At 42.3% G+C, this 20,873-nt stretch overlaps 1 protein-coding gene across 1 annotated transcript; it reads right to left on the bottom strand.

Annotated features, from left to right (window-relative positions):
• Positions 1-8,324: 8,324 nt before the first annotated feature.
• LOC123427989 (stromal 70 kDa heat shock-related protein, chloroplastic-like) lies at positions 8,325-17,023 on the bottom strand. Its single transcript, XM_045112134.1, has 8 exons — positions 16,392-17,023; positions 15,268-15,520; positions 14,558-14,637; positions 10,344-10,486; positions 10,164-10,262; positions 9,809-9,998; positions 9,078-9,476; positions 8,325-8,989 (listed from the first exon to the last, which is right to left on the bottom strand). Exons 1-8 carry the CDS (start codon positions 16,878-16,880, stop codon positions 8,588-8,590), a joined length of 2,055 nt encoding a protein of 684 aa, XP_044968069.1. The 5' UTR covers positions 16,881-17,023; the 3' UTR covers positions 8,325-8,587.
• Positions 17,024-20,873: the final 3,850 nt, after the last annotated feature.

The raw sequence follows: 20,873 nt of genomic DNA on the forward strand, positions 1-20,873 counted from the left end.
TCGGCCAAGTACGATCACACAAAGGCTCCTATGGTCGTAAGGCTTTGATACCAACTTGTAACGACTAAGATGCGATCCTTTCCGATTTAGGGAACGAGGCCCCAAAACGGAAAGAAGCGCATCTAAGCGTTTCGCAAGCACGGTAACATAGCACATACATAATAATAGAATGACAAATAGGGAATCATCTACCATCTCATAGATAAAATCAGAGTTACATCACACATTTATTCAAACAAGGTAGTTCCGCTACGGACTACATAACATGAGAAAAGGCTATGCTACCCGTCATGCTTGCCCATGATCACGACCATGCCTCAGTCTTCTGGATAGTTCACATACAAGCGGTCGTTCTTCTCATCATACTGCCACGCCAGTTGCGTGCCATCGGGATCACCTGTGTCGGGCGTACATGTACCTGTTGGTGTGTTGAAGTAATGTCTGAGCCACGGGGACTCAACAATCTATGATCTCGGTGCCAGAACTAGTCAAGTTATTAGGTAAGGAAGGTTCAGTGTTTAGGTTGCACCATCCTAAGCATTTAGGGTGGCTAACGTACGTAGAACAGATATAGATGATGGTCTATACTAGCGGGCGAATACTAGCTGATCACGAAGTGATCCTGAACACCTACTTATGCCAATCATAACCCCACCGTGTTCCCGATCGAAGAGAGGCCTTCAAAGGGGACAGTCACGGTTACGCACACAGTTGGCAATTTTATTAGGTTAGGTTCAAGTTATCTATAACCAGATGAGAACAAATATTCCAAGTTGCCACATAACCGCGGGCACGGCTTTCCGAAAGATTAAACCCTGCAGGGGTGCTCCAACTAGTCCATCATAAACGGTCACGGGCCGCAAAGTAATCCTCTATCACGAATCTCGTGATCTCGTTGGATTCCTTAGAGTAAAACCTCAACTCTGGGGAGAACCAAAGCTTCAACGAGATTCCTATACGCAAGATATATCGCTAAGGTAAGACAAGACTAGCAGGACCTCCCGGTGTGTCGACGAACCTGGTAAGAGTCGCGTATCTCAGTCTCAGGACAACATCGTCTATGCATAGTGGACAATGACCAATGCCTCAAGTTTCCCCGAGGTGGTATTGCCGACTGCTAGGTGGGTGGACCAACACTCATGAGGAGCACTGGCCCGGGTTGTTGATTAATTCCTCGGGGTAGCTATTCCCTATGCAGATTATAATTAAGTGATTAGCAGATTAAAACCAATGTTGGGTCCTGCCGGACAAGTCTTAACACTACACGATTTATCAAGGGGGTCCCCATAACAACCCCGAACGTGTTAGGAGCGATCAGTTATGGAATCAAACACCGGTAGCCGGTAACTATGGCGGCAATAACGGAACAAAACACCCGGCAAAAGGCTAGGCCTTCCATTATTTACCAAGTACATATGTGAATTAAGTAAATATCAGATTTAACATAATGATATCAAACTAATGTTATCACATGAGACAAGGCACATGCAACTAGCAACGCTAACATTAGTAGTTGCGCAAGCCTACTTAGCCATTCAATATTTGCTAGGAGGGGAAAGTGTTTGGGTTTCATGGCAATATCAGGAGGCAATTATTTCAATGGTAGGCAGTGAGCATATGACGAAGGAAACGTGAATCTAGCATAACAAGTCTAGAGATGGAATCAAGTTCATATCATCTTGCGTGTGATGTCCTCAGCTTGGAACTGCTCTTGTTCGTCCTGCACGTACTCTCCCGGATCCACGTAATCGCTCTCCAATCCCGGTGCTACCCAACATAAAAATAGCATCCAATAAACAACAGCACAACAAGATGCAACAAGCACATGATGCATGAGATGAAAATGTAGCATGCATCTCTATTCTAGTCACTTGCACATGCATGAGAAGAAAATACAAACTTCTGTACAGAACTGCACTCTAAGCAATCTTGACATGCATGAGGATGACATGAACAGATGCGTCACACGAAAACGATGCAAAAACATATAAAGAATGTTATGAACAGAGCTACGGATCAATCGGAAATAATGAAACAAGAAATGAAGTCCTACGGATCAAATCCATCACAACTCACTCCAATGGCATACTTCTGGTATTCCCAGGTTGCCAAATCACAAAACAAACAAGTATGGATGGGGTGGTGCAAGTAATATCACCACGCCATCATCTATGCACTCACAAGCATAAAAACATCAAAACTATACATTCTGTCCTAAACAGCATCATAACAGTTTGGGAGCTACATGCAAAGCACCTACAGCCACCCAAATATGCCAAATCGGATATGTGGCAGAAACTATTCAAAAGCTCTACAAGCATGAGCAAAAAGATAATACAAAGGAGTTTCACACAGGAAGTTCTACAGCTGCTAACTTGGACAAAAATATCAGTTTTCACGGACTTGAAAATCTCAGATTCTCACTAGTTGTTTATGCTCTGAAGCATTTTGACAGCTCCCAAAACAATATCTATAGGAAGCCAAATGGAATGAAAATTGACAGAGAGCTAGACAAACACAAAATCTACAACTTATTAGTTGATTGGAGGGGCTGATTCTCAACACATGAACTTTTGCAAGCACAAATACAGGGGAAGAAAATATCGGCAGTTTCTCAGACTTAGTGAAAATCACAGATTTTCACTAAACTGGAATTGTTTCAGCCACATGCCTACTTTGACTAAGCACCACTTGCACATATGAACTCCTAAGCATAAAACAAAACCAACATGCTATAGAGGGGTTCACCCTCTACTGCCACAACAAGGAATCAACCTCTTGGGCTCATCACATCACATGGAACCAAGCTCTAAACATGGAACAAAACAGAAATATTACATTCCCAGAAAGTGTTCCAAAGTGGAATCTGAATCCACCATTGGATTCCTGGGATGATTCTAACCCCAAAAACATATATAATACATAGTCACTTGCATAGAACAAATGGGCACAAAGCTAAGAAGAAGCTATACATGGAATCACATAGAGGTGAATAGTGCTTCATCACATGTGCTTCCACTAGCTCATCACCTCACATGCACTTGCACACACTCACATATACAATGGTGCACATGAGGGGTAGACCTCATTTTCATGTGCCTTAGCACACCACCACACACACACTACTCAAGCATACACCACTCACATCATGCTTCCTACCCTACACATACAAGCTTGCACATGTGCTCATCAAGGCACATCATGCCTTGGGCATGTGTGTGACACACACACACAAGCACACATCACAAGGAAATCTCACAAACACCATCACATGGAGATATGCATATACACCACCCTTGGGTGCTTGCACCACACAAGTAAACATGCATAGGAGTTGCACCACATGTAGTCATATGCATAGGCACATCATAAACACAAAGTATGTGGGGGGAACCCACACACACACACTCTTGCACACACTAGTGAAATACACAAACTTATTAACACACACACAAACATGAGCTAGCTCACAGAACACATATGCACACAAGGTCCTACACATGCATGCCTACATTGCTAGCAAAATACTAGGAACACCTACTTGTTGTGAGGAGAAAAAAAAATACTACACAAGGTGATCTAGCACCTCCACGGCAACTACATAACAAACAAAAGAAAAACAGTAAAAGAAATAGCAAAGAAAATAAAAGGAATGGGGGGATTCGAAACCCAACACCCCCTGGACACCAACACACAAGCAAACCACCGCGCTGCATCACTCTGGCTCGACAGAAGGGACAGGGTAAGAAGGATATGCACTCTGCTGAAGCTACTGTGCCGAAACCAAAATACAAAAGGGGTGCGCCGAGGGGTTTCGAACCCACGACCCGTCCACTGCACCAAAACGCACCTACCACTCTGCTACTGCTTCGGATCTTAACAGAGTAGGGAAGTAAACACTATTGAGCAACCCCCATGGTATTTCCTCTGCCCGACGGTGGCCGGAACAGGGGAAGTACCTCGCCGGCGTTACACTATAAATTAGCCTACGGCTCATCGATGGAAGGGAGTATAGGCTCCCACGGTTCCATTTCTACATCTAACTCTACTTGAGGAGGCCTACAACTACTGATCCACGAGGCGCGGCGGCGCCGGCGACAGAGAAAGAACACGGCACGGCTACGGGCTACGGCTCACGATCTGGTGACAGGGAAGAGGGGGGAAGGATCTAGCTCTCACCCACTGGACGAGGTCGTCATGCCTGTCAAAGAGGAGGTAGAGGAAGAAGGGGAAGAAGCCATTGTGGGGAAGATCGTCGGGGAGGAAGCCGCCATCGTCGATGAAGGGGAAGCATTGCATATTCGCTTCTCCTAGCTGTGGGAATGGGTTCCTCGGAGGTCCCGCGTGCATGCCGAGGGGTTGGAGAGGACGCAGGTGTACGACAGCGACGGCGAGGACCTCCTCAGCTTGCGGCCATGGCGGAGGTGCTCGTTCCCTTACCTGATGCCGATGACAGAGAGGGAGGAGGAGATGGGGAAAGAGGTGGTGGTGCTAGGGAGGAACCCTAGCCTTGCACGGATGCCAAGGGGGTTTGTATGGAGGAGGAGGAGGCGAGGGACACGCGCCTCGACGTCCGTGACGGCGTTGCTCGCTGTCTCTCTGTTCTCTGAAGAAGACTGACGGGGGAGGAGGAAGGGGAACGCCGTCTATAGGAGAAAGGGCCACGCTCGAGAGGGAGGTGGTTTGGGCCATGCAGGGGGAGAAAGCCCACTAGGTGGCGCCAGATAGGAAAAAGAAAACCCTCTGGGGTTTTCTAATTTAAAACAAACAGAGAAAAGAAATAATGCAAAGGAAAATCTGTTGGAGTTAAAAATAAAATAAAATACCCCTGGTCATAAGGGAATTATGACCCATTTAAATAAAAAGAAAAGGCGATATTTGGAGCAAGTAAATATTTATAAACAGAATTTATTTGATCTATTTTGTGAATATTTGCACCTTTAAAATATAGTTTCAAAACAGCAAATTCATAGCATCACATCCACCACAAATAAAAATAAAGCATGGGCATTTTTGAAACAAGGATGGAGCAAGAGAATCTTGGGCTTGAGATAAATAGAGAGGGAGAAGTTTTTGAATCCTATTTGAAACTAACATAGATGCAACCTACTTCAAGCAACACCCACATCATTCACATATCAACATCACATCATCACATGACACACCACATACATGGATCACAAGAACAACAAATACAAATAGGCATGGATGAATGGATGCATGAATGCAAGGGTAGGCAAGGTAACATCACATGAAATGACACATGCATATAACTCTCATGGCACTGACATGATGGACCCACATGTAGAAGGTTCCAATAAAGGCAAGTTACACTCTTGGGGCATTACACTGTCATCCTTGTATTTCTTCTTCTTTGATTCCTTCAACCAGCGAGGACAATCAACAATATAGTGACCAAATTTCTTACATTTATGGCAGGTTCTTTTCTTGTAGTCCTCGGATCAAGATTTGAATTTCCTCATATCTCTTCTTGAAGACTTTTCGAAGTAGCCTCGTTTTGTGAACTTTTAGAAATTCCTCACAAGCATAGCAAGTTCCTGACCAAGTTCTTTAGGATCACCAAGGCTGCAATCAGAGTCTTCTTCTTCAGATGAGGAAACAACTTTTGCCTTCATCGCACGAGGTCTTCCATAGCTTGATCCATAAAGGTCTCTTTTCTCAGCTTGTTGGAATTCATGAGTATTGAGCCTCTCAAGAATATGAGTAGGATTTAGTACCTTGTAGTCTCTTCATTCTTAAATCATCACAACCAATGTATTGAATGAAGAATCAAGAGATCTGAGCAGTTTCTTCACCACCTCATGGTCAGTGATGTATGTGGCTCTAAGAGCCTATAGCTCACTGGAGATATCAGTGAGGCGATCGAAGGTTTCCTAGCAGCTTCCATTGTCAAGTCCCTTGAAGCGGTTGAAGAGATTGCGAAGAACATCAACTTGAGATTCACGTTGAGTAGACACTCCTTCATTGACCTTGGACAGCCTTTCCCAGATCTACTTTGCAGAACCCAAAGCACTCACTCTTCCATACCGAACTCTGCTCAGATGGGCACAAATAATATTCTTTGCTTGAGAGTCGAGTTGCTTGAATCTCTTCACATCAACAACGTTGATAGTTTCAGACGAAGTGGGAACACCTTTTTCCACAATATACCAAAGATCGTTGTCAATTGCTTCAAGGTGCATGTGCATCTTGTTCTTCCAGTAGGGGAAGTCCATCCCTTCGAAGGTAGGACAACCCGTAGTGACCTTGATCATACATGTGGTCGACATAACTAAAACTCCAGGTAGTTAAATCAAAATCACATAAAACAAAGGAGTACCTTGCTCTGATACCAATTGAAAGTGTGTTATATCGGCTAGAGGGGGTGAATAGGCGATTTTTATGAATTCGTCACTAAGGAAATTTCTTGTGAGGAAAGTCCTCACTCACGAACTGCGTGCAACGGGTTATGTACTCACACAAGTGTGCAAAACATTGATAGCATAGTCGTCAGAGTGAAATGAAGCATTCGGATTGCACAAGTAGCGTGTTCAGGATATGCGGGTGAAGAACAAGTAAGGTGAAGAATTTGGGGTGAGGAAATTGTGGAAGTCTTCAGTTAAACTTTACAAACAGTAATGATCAAAGTCCACAACATACAACTGGGAAAATGAAAGGGTTGAGGAATTAGAACCAGATGCTCCTCTGAGTGACCCCGGTTGGGAGAGAGAGAGGCGGAGTTAGAAGATACGTCAGAAAATAATAGCTGAATACATACCTTCGCCCACAGCCATCGTAGGTCCTCCTATTCGGTCGCAGTCCTTCGTCGCCATGTCATCCGTATGAGCTCTCTTACCTCGTTACCTCAATGGACGCCACTGGATCACGGAAGACGTGGATGTGTAGTGAACTGATACTTTGGGATGCGGGAGGAGCAGAGGAACTTGCCATGAAAATGCAGCGAAGGAGTAGAGAACCAAGTGTAGCGGTAGCGGGCGGCGGCGATGATGTGTAATAAAGGGAAAACAAATGAAGCAACGATGTGGGATCCAGAACTATACGCTTCAGTTTTTCTTTTGAGACATGCTTCAATTCAGTTTTAATTAGGTCGGGCCTAAGTGGGCTGGTGTGTAAAATCTTATATCTCTATTTTTTTTCTTTATAAATAGCCTCCTTTCCTATTTAATAGGAGTAATTAGCATTATAACAGGCGCACATGGTCATACTCGTCGACCCGGGATCACGTCCCGCGACCCAAATCGTCGTCCCGAAGAAGCCTACCCCCTTCTATCCATCGATTTAGCCACCTTCGACCCTCGTCCCACGAACCCGTTCCTCGACCCGATCGATCCGGAAATCTGACAACTATGCCCCGGACAGTCGACACCGCTCGGACGACCGGCCCCTCCCCTACCGAACCGCCCGCTTGGACTTCCAGGCCCGCCGGACGACCGAGCCTCGAACGATCGACGCGCCCCGAAAATCCGACACCACCGCTCGCGAACCAGAGTCATCAAACAACCGGACCCCGTCGGACGTCTGAGCCCCTCTGAACCCCTGGACTTCCAACGCCTCTCAGACTACTGGGCACTGTCTGCATAGAGGTCGTTGGACCGCGGCCCATGTATCCCTCTATTTTGCCTTGGACTATAAATAGACCACCTCCTCCTCCTTTCTAGAATACGCTAATGTTTAGACAACCTTTTGTTGAGCTTAGATCCATCTACTATCCTCCTCCCATGGAGATGTCCTCCATGTGAGAAGATCCATGGTGATACTAGTACATGATACTATGCATTATGGATGTGGTATCATACACTAGTATCATATGCATGATACTAGTATATGATACTACCCATTACAACCAGCCTAATCTTGATGGAACGGTCGGTGGAGTTATTTGTGACCATAATGGCAAGTTAGTTATTTGTGACCATAATGGCAAGTTTGTTGTTGCAGCCAATGAAAATTGTGACACTTATTTGTGACCATAATGGCAAGTTTGTTGTTGCAGCCAATGAAAATTGTGACACCTTCTCCGTGGAAGCAATTGCTATGAGGTTTGAATTGAACTTACAAAATTGGTAGGCTGCAGCAAGGTTGAATTGGTGTCCTCGGTGGCAAGTGCCATTTTCAATGATTGTTTTTTATGTCTTCAGGTTCTAATAATGTGTTGTATGAATACTCTAATAAAGATAGTAATCAGGTGGCTCATGAACTAGCTAATTCATTTCCTTGAAAAACTGTGTTGACTGAATAAAGAAGGAAACTTTGCTGTCAAAAAAATATTGAGAAATAAAAACTCTAGTTACAACGCGCATAGGTGAAACAAACACTCATTAATTAGTGATTTCATGATATATATTTTTCTGTTGCATTTGTTCAAATCGGACCAACTAGAACAAGCATGCAAATAGCTGAAAAACAATGCAGGCTACCAAACACATACCAAGTGAACTCTCCAAACCTCCAACATCACGAACTCCGATACCCTGACAGGAGACAAGGTCCCAATTCGTATACTAGGCAATCCTGTTGAACAAAATCATACTCACTTGTTGCACCATGTCCTAACCTACAGTTCTATTCAATTGCTATCAGTAAAATCAGCGTCTATAACGTCACCACCATCGCCTGTCTTCTCAGATGGGCCAGCGGAGTCAGCAGTGCCGTCAGCTCCAGCTCCAGGGGTAGGGCCAGATCCCTGCTGCTGGTAGAGGGACTGACCAAGCTGCATCACTTCTTGGTTCAACGCAGCTAGTGCATCCTTTATCGTCTCTGTCGATCCACCAGCAACAGCGTCCTGGAGTTCCTTGAGCTTCCCCTCCACCTTCTCCTTGACATCGCCGGGGACCTTGTCTCCAAGCTCCTTCAGTTGTTTCTCAGTCTGGTAGATCACAGACTCTGCCTGGTTCTTGGTGTCAATTGCGTCCCTCTTCTCCTTGTCCTCCGCCGCAAATTTTTCAGCTTCTTCCACCATCTTCTCTACCTGAATAGTTTTTCATTCATGTTAGTCCAAAAGATCACCAAAGTTAAACACTATTACAAATTGGAAAGCTTTTCATTATATTGAGTACCTCATCCTTTGGCAGTGTGCTTGCTCCAGTGATTGTAATGTCCTGCTTCTTTCCAGTGCCCTTATCCACCGCAGCAACAGACAGAATGCCATTGGCATCAATATCGAACTTGACTTCAATTTGGGGAACACCACGCGGAGCAGGAGGAATTCCATCAAGACGGAAGCTACCAAGGGATTTGTTGTCCCTGACAAACTCCCTTTCTCCTTGGAGAACATTAATCTCCACACTCGTCTGTCCATCAGCAGCCGTTGAGAAGACCTCTGACTTGGAGGTAGGGAGGGTTGTGTTCCTTGGAATAATCTTGGTCATCACCCCACCCAGTGTCTCCAAACCCAGAGACAGTGGCGTAACATCAAGAAGCACAATATCGCTCACATCACCCGACAATACTCCTGCCTGTTGTCATTTTGCATGTGAAAGTGAGATATACACGACAGTTCAATCTAGCATGTTACTATTCTAGAAACGTATGAGAGCTAATCAGCCAGTGCTGATGCTCTAGCCAAAAGCCACAACATGGCAACAACACTATCTAGTAAGCCAAACAAACGAATTTATCAATATTCTTTGTGTAATTTCACTTTGAGCACTGTGTCTGGGGCCATATGTTCAGCCCAAATTTTGCAAGACAGATTATTATCTGCTCACTTGTTAATAAAGAGGCACAGGATAGGAACATCAGGTTCCTAATCTAGGCAACTATGAATTAATGCTATTCATGAACTCACCTGCACCGCTGCTCCAAGAGCAACAACCTCATCGGGGTTGACTGTCACATTGGGAGCCTTTCCTGTCATTTTCTTTACAAGATCCTGAACAGCTGGAATTCTTGTGGAACCACCCACAAGAATCACCTCATCTATTTCTTTAAGTGACAACTTCGCATCTCTAAGAGAATTGTCAACAGGTGTCCTCAGCCTGAAATACATTAGAAAGTAAAAATACTAGCAACAATTGGCTAAACTAAATACAGCCATAACGCATGCCAGATATTCAAAAAAGCAGCTCTTAGAAGCATGTGAAGACAACCATGCAGACATGTATGCTTTCATCCAAATATTAACATGAGGCATGATACTGTACCTGTCAAGAAGATCTGAGCATAGCTCCTCAAATTTACCCCTAGTAAGGGTTGTCTCAATATGCTTCGGCCCGTCCGCAGTAGCTGTAATGAAAGGTAAACTGAAAAGACAAGGATAGGTTAGAAACTGAGATGCGAAAGCACAATGTTTGACATCAAAACGGGAGGCTGAGTCAACCAACCTGATGTTTGTTTGGGTCAACGATGACAATTCCATCTTCGCCTTCTCAGCTGCTTCTGTAAGACGCTGAAGAGCTTGCTTGTCTTTTAGCAGGTCAATACCCTCATCGTTCTTGAAGCTCCCGGCCAGCCAATCAACAATTCTCTGGCAACAGAATGATTTGTGAGAATACATAAATCATGCATAACCATAAAAAAAAAGGTGTTGAAGACAACAAGGGCGGAGCTTATCAGTAAGCGCAGAATAAGGATGTTAGTTCATCTCTTTGGCTGTCAAAATGCACACATATACTGCCGAATGCAGACTCTGATAACTGAAAGACTTATCAGTAAGCATGAGATAAGGATAGTAGTTCATCTCCTTGGCCGTCGAAATGCACAGACATACTGCCTAATGCAGATTCTAATAACTGAAAGACGCACGACCTCACTGGTAACAAGCATAGATGTGTTGCTTATTGTCTGTAACCAGGGATCCAAAGCAAGCGCCGCTGGGGTGAATTCCCCGTTCCGACCATTACTACTTCACTTACTGACACGTGGCTTCGGTTTATTACTGATCCACTGAATGTTTCCTTCCTGGTTTTGGGCTGCGCTGCACGGTCTGGTTAGTTCACCGCTTAGGCTTTCAAATCGATGCGGTAGAAATATCCAGAGTCATCCCCGCCGGCTACCGCTTAATCACTTTTCTTTACTCTTCCTTCCTCCAGAGTCCCTCCCGATTCTCACGCGGCACCATTATCGGGAGAGGCCTGAGCGTGCCTCACCTGCCTCTGCGCTCGCCATGCATGGGTGCCTCACACGCCCCCGAGGTCCAGCACCGACGTCGCCAGCTCGCCTCACCCGTGATGCCGCCGGTCGCCAGCGAGGACCTCTGCTGCCGGAGCTTTCGGCCATGGTCAGGAAAAAAAGGAGCGCTGCGACGCATCAGCAGTGCCCTCTCCAACATGCCTCTTCCTCACCATCCATGGGAGGGGGCCGCTCGCCGGCTCCGGACCCCTTGTACGTCGGGCGGTAGACGAGATCGCGGTGTCATCGCGTTCTCCACTGCCTTCGCCGCCTCACCCTCCGGAACACGCTCCTCCAACTCTTCCGGTCCGTACGGGTCTGTACGTACAGTTTCCCAGGTCAGCCTTCTCCAGGAGGCGGTCAAGGACGACGGGAGGTTTCTGGTATTGGATCTCCACTATTTTTTTCCTGTGTTATTACCTTAATTATCCCCATGGTCTGAAGACCTAAATTTTCTACTGTATTAGCTTATGTTTTCTGCTCTTGATGGGGCTGCTCAAGTGGTTAGCCGTCCTTGCAGTTGTGCCCCTGGTGCAGAGTTGCTTCGATGTGCAGCCGCTGCTAGCGGAGCTACCTGGCATCACTACTGGTTGGTGCTCTTTCTCTCTCTCAGACACACATCAGAGCTGCCCTTTTTTAGCATCTGAATTTGTGTTGTATTTTTTTGGCATTTAGAAATTTGGATGTGTGTAAACTGTCGGTAGACCATATGGAAGTTTTTTGTTTGTAGCTTGACAAGAGTTTAGACCTCTTCACATTTCCAATGCCGTAAGCCTCATGGTGTCCATAGTACTTAATTTTTCCTGTTTATATTTGTATAATTAATCATGTGATGGTGTACTTAATTTCTATTCTATAGTGTACGAGTTTTGAATTGTTGCTACAACATCAATCCTAGCCGTTGGTCTCAAATCGAACTGTTGAGACTCAAAGGATTCGCAGTGCACAGTAGCCTGTAGCTGCATCTATTGTTTCTGGAACCATCACCTGTTCGCATCACACCTCGGATCTTCTCCCCACGTTGCATGCGCCAGGGCGTCAGGCAGAGAGCTTTGCGTACAAGAGAAGCATACGGTAGGAGAAAGAAAGTAAATAATTTGTGGGGTCCATTACATACATCTATATTTTCCTCCTATGAAAATATCTCGGTGTCAACGTAGGTGAATTATATCATACCGCTTACCAATTTTCTTTTATTTTCTTTTCATTTATGCATGCATACATGGAATATTCTCTTTGCTCTGAAATTGACTGCAAAGTACCATATGTCTTCTTTTTTTCTTTTACAAGAATCATCATCGGAACAATATTGCTAAGACGTGCATTGCACGTGTATACATACTAGTCAGTTATAGTGCGGATCCATTTGTAGCTACTGTTTAGAAGACGTAAGTCTGTACTTAGTTGCAGTTGAACGATGACTTTCAACAAAAAGTATTTGTTTGCCAGTGCCTTTGCAGTTAGCTAGAGGCATCCGAAATAGGGCTGTGCACATGCCTCCTATCCTCTACCTTTTCTTTTTGTATTCCAAGCACAGGTCCATTGATCATTTATTTTTACCCCACTGCTTATGTTTATCCTAGTCATTCCTTTCACTAAAACTTCTATATTTTGTTCAACACTTAGTATTACACTTCCAACACATATCAAATAACACTTCGAGTATTACACTGAATCTCATAGTAAGAAATCAGCTGAATCTCAGCAATCATACTTCCAGGTTCTCCATCCCAAGGATCTGCTTGCTCCAACATTGCATTGAACTATTAATTGTTATTTTGAAACAGTTCTTTTTACAAAAGGAGGTTTCCCCCCGGCCTGATGCAATTTTGAAACAGATGCACCAACAGGTATCTATGCTACCAAATTTTTAAATATCATTACGTAAATTACCCAGCATAGGTCCATTTCATCATTAATCCCCTAATTTTTTGGAAGATAGTGGTCTTTGTGTCTGTATTTATACTGGGCTTTATATGTTCTCTTCATGGCAAATCGCATCAAAAGTAACTTGATTACATATTCTCTCTGCTATGAAATCTGTAGATTTTCTTTTACCACAGGTTATCACTATGCTTTTGGAATTAGCATGGTGTCAAGTTTACTGCCCGAGCCCTCTATGAGGTATGTTACATCACATTAAATTGTCCTATGTGAGCAGGAGGTAGAATCATACTGTCGTTTTAAATTTATTTTAAGGGTCCACTGGTTGCATAATTGCTGCACCCGCACCATGTGGTTCTGACAATGTGGAGATATATGCCCTTAGAGATGGCAGATGGGTCATAGAGAAGTTAAGGTAAGAGGAAAACATTTCCACTCTTTCGGTAGATTATATGCCAAGCCAATCGATTGATCTAATTGATGCACTGGGTGAGACTCACTATTTTCCTGCAATTCAGATACAACCTAAACAACTCGGCTGAACTGAAAAGTGTATACCTATGCATATAGGTCGTTGTGGAAGATGTGTCCAGCTGCTATTTTTTAAACCAGAGCACATATCAAATAAGCTAATGATCCTGAGATTCAGCTGATTTCTTACTATGAGAACAATCCAACCGTTGGCCGTCACCATTATCGACTTTCATCAGAGACCATCAGGACTCCTTACACGAAATCAGCAAAAGTATTCAACGGAACCACAGACAAGTAATGCCAATACGGCATTACCCCCTACAACGTCGCTGAAGATCACTCACTCACTTGAACAAATACGGCGTCAGGTGAAAGAAAATTTTGAAGTAAGAGATGACAACAAAACGTGAAGGTCAATAATGAATAATCCAGAGTGCCAACAAGCCATGATCCACTCCACCAAGTTTCTCCGTTTGTCTATATGTGTATCATATGCATTGTACTCTTCATTCACCATGTACGTTATAGTACTGTAATCGACTAAATGATCCATATTATGTACGTTATGCTCACATCACTTGCCAAAACACAATAAACTACTAGCAAACATGAGCAACAACAAATTAAACCCTATTTTTTTACAATTTATTTTACTTAAAAAAATGAATCGGCAATTTGGCCTACTTGGGGATTGAACACGAGCACGCCGCGCCTTTGCCTGCTAGTGAAAAGCCTAAGGTACTTAAAGCCTATCACGCTGCTCACACACTGCTCTCGTGCCTGTCTAGAAGGCTAGAACCAGTTAATTGCAGGCAATCAAAATTCTTTTTTTAAGTATGAATCTGAATAAACAGTGAACTGCGCAACATAATCCATATCAGCACAAATAATGTCAACTTTTAATGCATTGAACATCCCTTTTGCATTCCTATTATACAGACAGGACTACAAACACAGATTACATAATGCAAAACTGAGGTACGTTCTAACCAAACAAACAGCAAACAAGATGAAGCAGACTAAATAAGTTTGGAATCACACACGAGACAGATGGGCATATGAAGAATACCTTGTCAAAGTCATCACCACCAAGGTGAGTATCACCAGATGTAGATAGCACCTCAAAAACACCATCGCCAACCTCAAGAACTGAAAGCATAACAGTAGATATAGTAAGAAGCTGGGATATGGACCATATGGTCAAACAGGTAATAAAAAGAGTACAACTTGATTACGAACAATCTTTCACTGCTTATCAAAAATACTAGAGGACAGGTGCTTTAAAAGAACGGATCAAAATAGAATAATTCGAGAAAATAGGTTTCCATTGCTTAATGCTACATCCAATCCAGCATGCAGAAGTAACAGAACATGTTTCCACCGGCCCTTGCTGGTGCCTACTGCTTAATGCTTATACATAATTTTCTACTACTAAGGCCTGTAATAATTTCTATAGGACAGACAAATGTTTAAATACTTATTGTGGATCAAACAACAAAATGTTTTGACTTAAGATTACATTTTTGCAGTGCAATGTAACAATTATGTAACCGACATAACTGGATGCATTTCAGTGAACTGAAGTAACACAGAATACATCGAATAGTTGACCAGCAAAAACTTATGTACAGTCATATTTTCATGGTGCTGCACTATTAGTGTAATTAAATATGTAGCTACTTTGATTATTATGTCTCTTTTATAGAGGCACGGGAACATAACCACCGAAACTATGCAGTGCAATGGACATACATAAGATCTCAAAATTCATCATAATACCTGAGACATCAAAGGTGCCTCCTCCCAGATCAAAAACCAGAATTGTTTCATTGTTCTTTTTTTCGAAACCATATGCCAACGATGCCGCGGTAGGCTCGTTTATGATACGAAGAACATCCAACCCTGCAATGCGCCCAGCATCTTTTGTAGCCGTCCTCTGGGAGTCATTGAAATAAGCAGGAACTGTGATCACTGCCTTGGTGACTTTGTCATTTAAAAACTTTGACGCATCATCAACCAACTTTCTCAGGACCTGAATGATAAAGGATGTTCAGAAACAGCTTGCAAATCTGATAGAAAGGTAACAACTGGAAAGTTAAAATCTAACAGAAATTCTTGAACAATTTGCAAAATAACAAAGCATCTACATCACTGGGCAGTATCAATTCGGTTGTACTCATGCTTTCCATAGTGACTGTTTACGGTAATGTAGAATTTAACTAGAATACTAGATGCAAGTAGAGTAACAAATACTCCTTTGGTTTCAAAATGCAAGGTCTAAATTTGAACTTTGATTGTAAGTTTCTCATAAAATATGTTGTTAGAAGTCACAAAACCACAATCAAAAGAATTCTCTCCCAAACAAACCCAGTGGTCTCAATTTTATGTACTCCCTCCGTTCCTAAATATAAGTCTTTTTAGAGATTGCATTAGTGGACTACATACGGATGTATATAGACATACTTTAGAATATATATTCATTCATTTTGCTATGTATGTAGACCACTAGTCAAATCTGTTAAAAGACTTATATTTAGGAACGGAGGGAGTAAAACATAACCCACATATTATTGGATTAACTGCTGGTCAAATCACAAATTCAGACCGTCATACAATGTTCTAGCCAAGTCCATGAATATGAACTCCCAAGAACTAACAGTAAGCACATCCTAGTTACAGTTATTCAAGGATTACATACTACACCGTTGAAATCTCGTCTTTTTAGCATACAATTTCAGACTCTGTAAGATGTATACCAAGTAGGCAGGCAGTAGGGTTTATATAATTGATGGTAGAATTTGTAGGCATAAGGAAAAACAATGCGACATCTTCCCTGGGGAAACTACACAACGTTAGAATGGAAAATAGGAAGTAAGCACTGTACATGATCATTATTTCCTTACCTGTGCAGAGATCTCCTCGGCAGCGAACTGCTTGCCGATTGCCGGGCAATCGAGCTTGACATTGCCGTTATCGTCCCGGACAAGGCGGTAGGAAACCTGCTTGGACTCCTCGGCGACCTCGTTCATCTTTCGGCCGATGAACCTCTTGACTGAGAAGAAGGTGTTCTCCGGGTTGACCACCGCCTGCCTCTTGGCGATCTGCCCCACCAACCGGTCTCCGGCCTTGGTGTAGGCCACGACCGACGGCGTGGTCCGCGCGCCCTCGGCGTTGGTGACGATCGTGGGCTTGCCGCCCTCCATGGCCGCGACCGCGGAGTTGGTGGTCCCGAGGTCGATCCCCACCACCTTCTCGCAGGCAACCCGCAGTGGCCGCCACCGCCGCCCACCACGGCCGTACACCGCCGCCGCCGTTGGGGGGTTGACGGAGGGGCGCCGGGTGCCGTGGTGGACGAAGAAGGGGGTCGAGGTGGGGAAGGCCGTGGTCGCCATCGCAAGGACCCGGGGGGTAGTGGTTGATGGGCGAAACCCTAGAAGGGGTAGGAAGGAAGTTGAAGGAAGGGGCTGGTGGATTCGTGTGGGTTTTGCGGGATTGAGTGAGAGAAATGGCGAGAGGCCTGGAGAAGGATAAGGGAACGGGAGGAAGGATTTATAGGGTTTTCGTGTGGGGAAGACACGCATGTGGCTTTTTGCCCTGCTTCTGGTATTTTGGCGTTCTAGATGTTTCTGCTTTGGCGTTCTCGATGTTCCAGACCTCTTGACGCTTCCGGAATTTGAAAGATCCCTCTCATCCCTAATGGTTTTGATGATTTTTATTGCTTGACACTATAATCGGTCTCAAACTTTCTCACTAAAATCTGATTATCATGTTAAGACAAAACAACAATTTGATATACATTATGTAAACTTCCTCAGTAAAATCTGATTATCACGTTAAGACAAGACATCAGTTTGATAATACACTATGTCCCAGGCCATGTCTTTAGGCCCTGTTTGAAATGTCGTGTCTGTTTCAAATACACTTGTAAAGGGAAGCTCCTAGTCGCCGCTCACTGCGGCAACCAGTCAGGGCTTTTTGCATAAGGCGACCCCCGACTAGGCCAACCCAGTAGGTGCACAACGATTGTAGCTTTTTTTCATTTTCTGCTTACTTTTTTTTCTTCTTTTGAGTCGTTTTTCTTTTCGTTTTCACTTTTTTTTATCAAAACGTACAAGCGTTGAATTTCTTAAATTATTTTTTGAAAACATGAACTATTTTTAAAATAGGAAAGAAATTTGAAAACGCAAACAATTTTTTAAAAGACAAACATTTTTTGATTCTTGAGAACAAATTTTTAAACTAACAACAATTTTGAAAAAAGGAACAAATTGGGACCGTAAACAAACTTTAAAGCATGAATATTTTTTAAATTTTAGAACAAAATTTTGAACAGGAGAACAAATTTGGAAGCGTGAACAAGTTTTTAAAAGCACAAACTTTTTTAAAATATCGAGAACAAATTTTGAAAATGAGAACAATTTTGGAATATCATGAACAAATTCATAAACGTGAACAATTTTTGAACATACGAACATTTTTTCAATTTTGAGAGCAAATTTTGAAAAACAATAACTTTTTTTGAAAAAACATTTTAGAAAATCCAGAACATTTTCTGAAACTCCGGAACATTTTTTGAAAATCTAGAAGATTTTTCTAAAAGCAAAATACATTTTTCAAATTTGTATAACAATTTTTGAAAGTCCAGAAAAAAATAGCTGAAACATTTTTCCGAATTTGAAGAACATTTTTTGGAAACCCAGTACATTTTTTGAAAATCAAAACATTTTCTAAAAACACAAACATTTTCCAAAATTCAAGAACAATTTTTGAAAATCTCAAACATTTTTTGAAAATCTAGAACATATTATGAAAATCCAAAACATTTTTTATACTTATCTCGCGCATGAAGAATATGGAACATTTTTTCAAATTCTGAAACATTTTTTACAGTTCCCGAACTTTTTTTTCATATTCCTGAACATTTTTTAAAATTCTGGAACATTTATTTCAAATTCTGAAACATTTTTATGAAAATCTGAAACATTTTTATAAAAATTCCAAAACATTTTTTCATATTCCAAGACATTTTTTTCATATTCTGAAACATTTTTTAAAATTAGAAAAAAAATCCAGAACATTTTTTGAAAATCAGGAACAATTTTTAAAATATAAACAGAAAATAATAAAGGAAAAAGAATATGAAAAAAAGAAAAATAACGCCCATCCATTTTGTACCTTGCTATGACGTCTATTTTGTAACATACAGATCGAGCCACTTATGATCTTTATTAAATTTTGGGCTCTATTGTCCAAATTTCGACGCTTCTCAAATCCTAGTAACTATTTTATATGAAAAGGAGTAGAGATTGAGGTAAACAAAAGATATGTCAAGAGGACAAAAAATAACGTATAGTTACCATAGGAGGAAGGTCACTTCGTTTGCGCAAGCATCAAGTGAGTCTAATACTTGGATCTTATGCTTTTTGGCATTGAGACTGATAGATACTAGTTGGGCCCGTGTATTGCAACAGTGACATATGTATTTTATTATTTCAATACCAATTGCATCAGTCCTCAAAAACACTAATTGTATCTAAGATACATCATTTCCTTTATCACTAAGTCACTCTTCTTAGGCCATGTTTGGTTTCAAATAAGTCACCAACTTATAAATTGAAAAGTGCAAAAGATGACTTATTTTGCTAAAGAGACCTAACTTATAAGTCACCCCAACTTATAAGTCATAAGTTGCTCCACCCCAACTTAAAACTTATAAGTCACCCACTTTTATATTGAAAGGTGTGGTCAGGTGACTTATAAGTCAGATGACAACCAAACAGGCTTGACTTATAAGTCACTGGTTTTAAGTCACCTGACTTATTGAAAACCAAACAGGGCCTTATTCTTCCACCACCTTGTATCTATCTAACTCCGTCTCAAACTATTAACCCTATGTGCTTCTTTTCTACCTTGCATCTTACTTGTCCGACTTCTTTGAATCCCCGTTTAATTCACTTTCCAATTATACACATAATTGGACATTTAGGTGCAGTCAATTTCCCCAAGCCATCCGTGAATATCAAATTTGAACCAAAATAGTTGGACAGCTTTCTTCTACCACAAAATATTTTTTCTTCGACAACTAATAAAAACTTCATTTCCCAACATGATTTGCCCACTTGGGTCCACCCCCCCTGTACTCGACACAAACGATGACCATCCCTCTACACCTCCTTGTGCATCAAATTTTCTTAGGAAAGCACACGCACCCCATCAAAATACATCGGCCTTTGAATCCCTCCACCTGGGCCGCCACTACATGTCATCGTCGACTCCAGGTCACTCCCTGGCCGAGAAGCTGCCGGTGTCCCCACATCTCTTTGGCGCTCGCTATGGCAACCGAGAAGTTGCCGGTGTCCCCACGTCTCTTTGGTGCTCGCCATGATGCCATCGTATCTCGCTGGCGCTCGCCACGATGCCACCATCTTATGTTATGAGGCTCTGCGCCACTCACAAGAATCAACCGGCACAACTGAAAGTTTTATTTGCATGTGAAATAGCAGTTGCACTGAAATATACGTATGTGCATGTGGAATTGGGGAAGACAATGCCTCATATTTTATTATATTTCATTGGGCATATTCACGTCCATAGACTACACAAAATGATTTTAGGAAGTATGAATAAAGACATCTTGAACTCTCCATAATGAGTTGGACTGTTTGAACATATATCATCTTGCAACAATACCAGTTTTCCACGGACATGCTAACCCCAAGAACCAAATATTGCAAGTCGCATTTAGATAAATTCAAATCAAAGTGGCAAACATTGCTTAGAGAATGACAACCTCGTAGTGTATTGCACAAAGTGCCATTTGAAGGACTTCTAGATCTGAGCGTTTCAGAACAAAATGGCAAGATAACTAATTCCATTTGTAATTAATGGTACTAACATATGTTGCTAATGGCAATTGTCAACATTGGAGGTAATAAAGCTCAACTAATATGAGAAGATTACATCACTTACTCAGGAGGAGAAAACTTGCAATCCAACAAAATTGCAACATCTTTACAATAGTGCGTCAAATTTTGAAAATGGTGCTCTTATCTATTACAACAATCATGTTATCTTTCATACATGAGAAAGAATGACTAACGACACATGTCCACATGTGTAACTAAGTACTCCATCTGTATCAAAATAAGTGTCTTAAGCTTGAGACACTTATTTTGAAACGGAGGGAGTTAGTACAAAGATACACTAAGCTTAAGACACTTATTTCGGGACGAAGGGGGTACATGTAAAGTATTAGGTACTACAATAAGAACACTACCTAGCCAGACTACTTTAATATAAGCACAGAAGATAATAAAATGTTGGAACTAACAGTACTACACCACCTACAAGTAGTCATGCATACTAAACAAACAACAACATGAGTC

The sequence above is a fragment of the Hordeum vulgare genome, chromosome 1H (genome assembly GCF_904849725.1).
Source record: "Hordeum vulgare subsp. vulgare chromosome 1H, MorexV3_pseudomolecules_assembly, whole genome shotgun sequence".
Taxonomy (NCBI): Eukaryota; Viridiplantae; Streptophyta; class Magnoliopsida; order Poales; family Poaceae; genus Hordeum; species Hordeum vulgare.

Coding starts and splice junctions, on each gene's coding strand:
- LOC123427989 (XM_045112134.1), bottom strand. CDS start 16,880: ATGGCGACCACGGCCTTCCCCACCTCGACCCCCTTCTTCGTCCACCAC. Junction 15,521..16,391: donor CCGAGGAGATCTCTGCACAG/GTAAGGAAATAA, acceptor TTTATCATTCAG/GTCCTGAGAAAGTTGGTTGA. Junction 10,487..14,557: donor GTGGTGATGACTTTGACAAG/GTATTCTTCATA, acceptor TTCTGTTGCCAG/AGAATTGTTGATTGGCTGGC.